The 7,499-nt window shown below is 30.9% G+C and overlaps 1 protein-coding gene across 2 annotated transcripts in view; it reads right to left on the reverse strand.

The window, feature by feature from the left end:
* Window positions 1-7,499, reverse strand: part of LOC111625254 (U3 small nucleolar RNA-associated protein 4 homolog) — a 72,817-nt gene that overhangs the window by 26,933 nt on the left and 38,385 nt on the right. For both annotated transcript variants that reach the window (XM_023368359.1, XM_023368357.1), the window contains exons 10-12: window positions 4,178-4,248; window positions 3,987-4,086; window positions 3,756-3,916 (exon numbers count right to left, since the gene is read on the reverse strand). In XM_023368359.1, the coding sequence (XP_023224127.1) occupies window positions 3,756-3,916; window positions 3,987-4,086; window positions 4,178-4,248 (332 nt within the window). The remainder of the gene's footprint in view (window positions 1-3,755; window positions 3,917-3,986; window positions 4,087-4,177; window positions 4,249-7,499) is intronic.

Raw genomic sequence — 7,499 nt, forward strand, 5'->3', positions numbered from 1 at the left:
TGCACCACATTCTGGATGGCCAGTTGAAGCCAATGAAAACAAAATAAAAGTACCGATTGAAGCAAACTGCGGAATAACAACACGTGAAATCACTAAGAGATTAAATTTGTCAAATTGAACTACTTATGAGTACTTGAAACAAATTGGTTTCGTTTCAAAGCTCGATATATGAATTCCACGAGTTCTTAAAGAGAAATGCTCTATTTGGTCGGATTTTAAGGAAATTTTTTTTTGGAGCTTTTACCACAAAATATAACAATTGATTCGAAAGTGTACTGCATTCGAGTAAACAAATTGCGTAATATCATCAAACAGAAAAAGCCAGCCAGAATTGATAAAAAAAAACAGGTGTAGTGTTTTACCACAATAATGTCAAATTTCACACAAGTTTGGTAACTCGTCAGAAACTGTTATAACTTAGATGGGACGTGCTATCACACCAACCGTTTTCGCCAGATCGAGCACACTCAGATTATTACTTGTTCCAGTCTATACAATTTTTTTTTTAACTGTAAGACATTTACTTGAAATGACAATGTCAAAAATCACTTGGATCGGTTTTTTGTAAGAAACGATCAAAACTTTTATGAATGTGAAATCGTGCTACTACCAGAAACGATGACAACAGGTATTTGACCAAAATGGTAAACTTGTAATTCAATAAAATATTTATTTATTATAAGAATATTGCATTTTTTTCCACGGAAAAAAACGAACTTACTTTCCGAACAACCCAATAATTAATAATACTTCATCTATTATATTGGGTCATTGCAAATGAAATGGCTGTTTTTTTAAAATGTAGACTATCCAGCCTTGTAGTTCAACTTTTTTCTATGTCAACAATGCTGTATGTTTGCAATTGGAAAAGAACACATATATGTGAATTTAAAAATGTAATCTCATTTATATTGTGAATTTCTGATGTTTAAGAGTACTTCTTCTGACAGCATGGAAAAAGGAAATTGAATAATTTTCTTTTAAGAGTATAAGCAGGGACATAATGCACTGAAGCAACCCAAAATACTAGTAAAACTTTTAGTGAAAATTCTGTGAGTGAGGCCATCATTGGTTCAAAGAATTTCATTCTGGGAATACAAATCTCAAAAATCAGAATTGAAGAATATCATTAAATTAGAACATTACCCATTGTCCGGGAAATCACAGAAAAGTTGAACATACCGTACATTATTCAATCACTTCTCGGCATCTAAACATGTTAGGAAAAGTCAAGAAGCTTGAAAATGGGTACCACACAAACTTGATTATAAGCATCATTTGCAGGTCTGCAGTTCTTTAATTATTCATCACAAAAATGAAAGTATTCAAATGAAATTTTTCTCCATTCATCTTATTCTCTAGATCAGTGTTCCGCAATCTTTTTCTACTCACGACACACCTCTGACTCAACATGACTCAACACGGCACACCAAAATGTTATTCCCCTCAAACACATATGATATGATACTATTAGTAGAATTTTGTAATGCCATAAATCTATTATTATTATTATTATTATTATGTTGAGTTTTGTGAGTTACACTCGGTTGACACCGATGGCTGTGTATTATGCCAGACACAGCATAGTAACCAAAACAAGACAAAAATTAAATAACTGTGTCAGTGTGTGTCTGTATTCAGGAATTTCCTAACAATATGATATGTATTCAATATAGTGGCCTTCTGTAGTGTAATGTATGTGTTTCTATTCAATTTTAATGTTCCCAGGCTTATGTGTAGCGTGTGTGGTATGACACCTGTAGAGGAGAGAACAACAGGTATAATAAGAAGCCTATCCATCCTCCATACATGCCTTATTTCCTGGGCGAGTTCTGTGTACTTGCTGATTTTTTCACTGCATGTGTTTTGAACATTGTGAGTGTTTGGAACAGATATGTCTATAATTTCTGTGATTTTATTGTGTTTGTCAATGAGGCATAAGGTAAGCACTATTGTGGTGGTAAATTGTTTTATCTGTGATTATGGCTGTCGTCGTACATTTTGTGCCCATTGTTTTCCAATACTGTCTGTGGAATGTAGTTGTAGTATGGTTCGTGGATGTTTAATAATTTGATGTTTCTTTGCAAGCTCTTGATGTATTTGCTACTTCATTATGTTTATGTAAATTATCTGTCTGTGCCAAGAGCTTGCAACCAGAAGTGATGTGTTGTATGGTTTCTGGCATGATGTGATATTTTCCGCATGTGTCATTTGTGAGTGTTGTTATCTTTCAGTATGTGTTTTCTGTAGTTTTTAGTATTTATGACCTGATCCTGTATGGCAATCATGAATCCTTCCATCTCCCCGAGCTAACCAGCTATTTGATGCAGTTTTGTTAACAAAATGCTGGGTCAGGTTGTAAGGATGTCTGCCATGGAGTGCCTTTTGAGCCCACGATTGTTTCTCCTTCCCTCTTTTTCTTCTTATTTCGGTTGATATGGAGATGCTAGCCGTGTAAGCTCTTCCTACAATTGCTTAACGGATGTCTATGCTATTTATATGTTGTATCGTGTCCATACGTTGTGAATGTAAATTTAATGGTGTATTATTTGAGTCTGCTAGAGTTACTGCTTTATGCAACTGTAATGTTTCTTGTTTTTAGTAGAAAAACTCTCGTAATGTCTGTATTTGTTTGTAGTGGAGGTTAACTATGTCAATCAGGCCACATCCGCCATCTTTATGTGGAAGGGTTAATCTTTCTATGCAGATTTAGGATGACAGTTGTTTATGCTTAGTAAGTGTTCTTGTTTTCATTTGGAGTTGCTCAAGATCTGTGTGAGTCCAATGTTGTTTATGCTTAGTAAGTGTTCTTGTTTTCATTTGGAGTTGCTCAAGATCTGTGTGAGTCCAATGTATAACTCCAAAAGAATAAGTAAGTACTGGGACAACATATGTGTTTATTGCTTTAACATCATCTTATTTCATCAGTGAATGAAATACAAGCATAATAAACATAACAACTGTGATAAAAATATATAAATAAAACTTGAGATTAATAGAATATGTAAAAGTTCACATCACACCTTTCACCTTGTGACGACACACCGATTGCGGAAAACTGCTCTAGATTATCACCTATTCTATACATTTGGACAGTTTTTTGGTAAGGAAAGTCTTCAAGGAAGAGGATGCAATAAAAAAGTATCTTTAATAATTTTTTGGCTTCTCATTCTTGTGATTCCTATCAAATTGACATTAATGCATTTATATTGCAGTGAGAAAAGTGTATTAATGCTGGTGAAGACTATTTTGATTGAATATGTAGTTTTAAGTTAAATTAATAAATGTTCAAAGTCAGAAGTAAAAATCGGCCATTTTATTTGCAACAACCTAATGTAACTGAGAAATGCCAGCAATTTAAATCACTGTATGACAAGTAATATTTTATAAATTAATAATAAAAACAATTAACATTTATAAATATTAATAATAAAACAATAATTAAAATTGATAATAAATAATAACATGTAGCACCAAAAGACATGCCTATTATTCTAAAAATAATAATAATAATAATAATCACCAGTTAAAACACTGAATAGAATAAACAATTTTAAATCTATTTTAACTGATGTTTGAGACAAGATATTTTGATAATATTGGATGACTCATAACAATATCATGATTACAATATACAGATTCTACTGTATGTGTATTCTGAAACTTCAAAACTAAATATGAACATTTCAAAATTTATATATATAATTTTTGCATTGTGAATTCATTTTTAATCAAAAGAGTAAGATAATACTTACCAGAGAAAAATGATACAATTTCAATTTCTCTTTTGTGGAATATGCTAACCATCTTCCATCATCTGATAAACAACAACAAATTATGGTTTCATTGTTTTTACAATTTAATTGCAAGATTTTTTTCTCTCTTGATACCAGAGGTAATATTTCACCATTATTTCCTGTAAGTGAACAATATAATTAAATAAAAATATAGTTTATCCAAAACAACATAAATAAATAAAAATTTACCAGAATTACTGTTTGTATGGCCCAACTGCCACATTTCTAAAGAATTTGAATAATTTAATAATAAACAATGGGCTTTATTTGCTACAGAGACTTGACACTTCTGAAATCATAAAGAAATATTAAATTCTTTATACATAAAATCATTTAAAATTTTAATCATCTTGTTTCATTAATGCTAACAATGTCTTTACCTTTGGAAAAGGAGAACATTTTATTTGTGTCTTTGGTGGATACTTGCTTAAAGTTAAACATACATCAATACCTAAAAATAATTATTTACATTAGTATATATTAACATTAAACATAAATTAAATTAAAAACGATTTAATTAACATTTAATATCAAAATTACAAATTTGTTAATAATATTTTATTATTATCATAATCATAAAGATAACATTATACTAATAATAAATTGTTTTATGAATATAAAATATATATTATACAGTGGTACCTCAGGATACGAAATTAATTCGTTCTGAAACTGAGATCGTATCATGAAAATGTCGTAAGGTGGATCATCTTTTCCCATACGATTACATGTAAAACCAAATAATTCGTTCCAACGCAAAAAACATACTCAAATTAAAGTCAAGTAATACATTAAAAAAATAACTGTAGTAAGAAAAACAAACGAAAAATGCGAACTAATGTAACATCGTATGGTGAGTTTTTGTTCGTATTGTGGAGCAAAAATATGTTCGAATTTCAAGTCGTATCCTGAAAATTTCGTATGCTGGGGCGTTCGTAACCTGAGGTACCACTGTATTTGTAGAAAATTTGGAAAAATTCCATTCAAAACAATAACTATTTAAAATTTTAGTTTTTATTAGTCCAGAAAGAACTAATAAAATGTATCAATATATATGTTAGGCTCAAAGATTGAAAACATCAACCACATGTTTTAATTTCTTAGATTCAGAAACAACATAAATTTTGTCATTGCATTTTCAAAAATGTGCACAATGCATTTTGGCATATTCAAATAAGGCTACAAAGCTAAATTTGTGTCAATATTCTTTCAATAATCAACCAAAATATAATCTAGCATTGAGAAAATGCCACAACACATTGTGGATGCTTATTAATGCAGCCATGACACAATGTGATAAAAATATCTGTGCAATTATACAGAATAAACAGTTAGACTCATTAATCTTATATCTAAGCTTTAAATTTCTAAAATAGAAACTACTTATTAGTTTTTACTAATATTAATATAAGAATTTGTTTGGAGTTAATCTCTTTGTGAGTGTCATTATTAAAAACAAATTTGCAATCAATTGATAAAATGACTTACAAATAAATTTCTTTATTTGACTTAAATCTATAATACTTTTTTAGGTATCTATGATTCATAAACAAAACAATTAACAGCAAATTGTCTTCTTGGCTATGAATTATGAAAGAAGTAAAAAGTTATGTTTATTATACAATGGCTATTTTAATCATATAACATTTTGTGATAGGAATTTTTTGATATATTGAAGATTTAACTGATGATGATTTTCTAATAATAAACATTAGTGATGTAACGAATATTCGGTTACTATTCGGTATTCGGCCTATTTTTCACTATTCGGCCGAATACCGAATACCTAAAAACAGGAGTAATAAATAACAAAAACACAGTAAATTAATCATTTTGGTATTTAGATTTAATGTTATCGAGTTAGTGTTGTTTGTTTATATTTATTTATAACTTGTAACATGCACAAAATAAATAAAAAAAATAATATTAGTCACATGTATTCACAATTTATAATTACAAATATCAGCACACGTACACATCTATTCGTTCGAGAATCGTCGCACACCCGAGGGTCTGATCCTTCCTATCCTTCTTTTTAAGCGCTCGTCTTTGCTCTTCCCTTTCTCTTTCCTCTATCTCTCTAATCCATGTATGCCTGTGCATACATCATAATACTCGCTCACGATACTTTCGATTCGTCACTTTTCCGTGGTAGAGTTCCCATTTTAGAATTACATGACTCAGCCTGGTGATAACGGAGAAAAGAGACAGATAGGACGTCGATATAAGTCACAGTTATGATTTCACAGATTCGAGACAGCTTGATAGCCCGAACGGCCCTAGGCTTTCGCCTGTGCACGCTAAGTGACTTTCATTACAAGCATTTAGCTTTCCGAAGTCTANAGCCTATTAATTTTAACCTGGTTTGTATGCCATTCTAAGACCATTGATCTGACATTCCCCACTTCTTCAAAAGATCTTTAATTAATAGCAGATATCGGCATTAATCCTCCTTTTCACAATAAAGCATATCTCGCTGAATTTCTTGGTACTCTTCATTCAAGAGTTCTTGGAGTTCTTCTGTTGTCAGATCTGTTTCAGGTTCCATTATGAGCTCTTCAATGTTCTTTATTTCTCAGATGTGATATTTGTTACTCCTTTAGCTGCCTGAGTTTCCTTAATTATACTGTATCTTTCTTAGATAAGATTGAACTGAGCCCTACTGTAGATTTGTTCAAGTCATACTGCCCAGTAACATCAGACATCTTCTGCCCACTCTCTACCTTTGCTATTATTCTCTCACCTTTCGAAAATAAAAATTGACGCAAAACTTAAGGAGTGCCTACATGACAGTGTTGCGAATACTATAAAAGAATTGTTTGTCAGAAAAATAAAAGACTGGAATTACAAGGGAGTATTTCAAAATTCGAGGAATATTATCTGATTGGTATATATCGGGTTGAGCGACGACGTTGACGTCTCCCACGCTCCAAAAAGTTACTTGAAGACAAAGGAAAACCAAACAGTATTTGCTATTTCCATCACTTCTTTTTATGTTTGTTCAGTGAAGTGTTCGTTATCTGATCATGTGTTCATTGTCTGATCATAAAAATCTTTCACGAAAGTGTTCGTTATCCAATTTGTTCGTTAACCGAGCACCCACTGTACTTGTAATACTGAAATATTCTCTAAGAACTAGCAATAACAGATGCATCTGTTAAATACTGAAAACTTTTTAACAACTTTTTCTTATAACTATTATTATCAATTAGTAATAAAATTAAGATTATAGAATGTGTGAAATTGATTTATCTTTTCTCATATTTAAGGTTATTTGTTATTAATAAGGTAAATAATGCTCATTGTAAATAAGGTTAAGTGTAAGTAAGAAATATCACTGAGAGAAGCAGCTGCAGCTAATTCGAAAAGTGGAGGGCAAGGCTATACACGCTGTCATTGCAAAAAGAAGTGTTCCATGAATAAATGCAGTTGCAAAAGCAAGGGACTCTTGTGTAATTCAAAGTGCCATAACAGTTTAAGTTGTTGCAATAAATAAGATTGTATAACGTTAATCACATAATTTATGTGTAAGTTTATTATTGTATTATTTTCTTTAATGATTTAGAATGTACTGTTTGTTTTAGGTTCAACTGCTTATTTACATGTGCTGTTACTTAAGCTTTCTCCTATTTTGACATATTAAAAAGTTGCATTTTTGTCTTAACGTAATAAAAATATTTTTATTCAACATTCACCATCAGT

This window comes from Centruroides sculpturatus, unplaced genomic scaffold (assembly GCF_000671375.1).
Source record: "Centruroides sculpturatus isolate CEXI.00-Female unplaced genomic scaffold, Cexi_2.0 scaffold393, whole genome shotgun sequence".
NCBI classification, from domain to species: Eukaryota; Metazoa; Arthropoda; class Arachnida; order Scorpiones; family Buthidae; genus Centruroides; species Centruroides sculpturatus.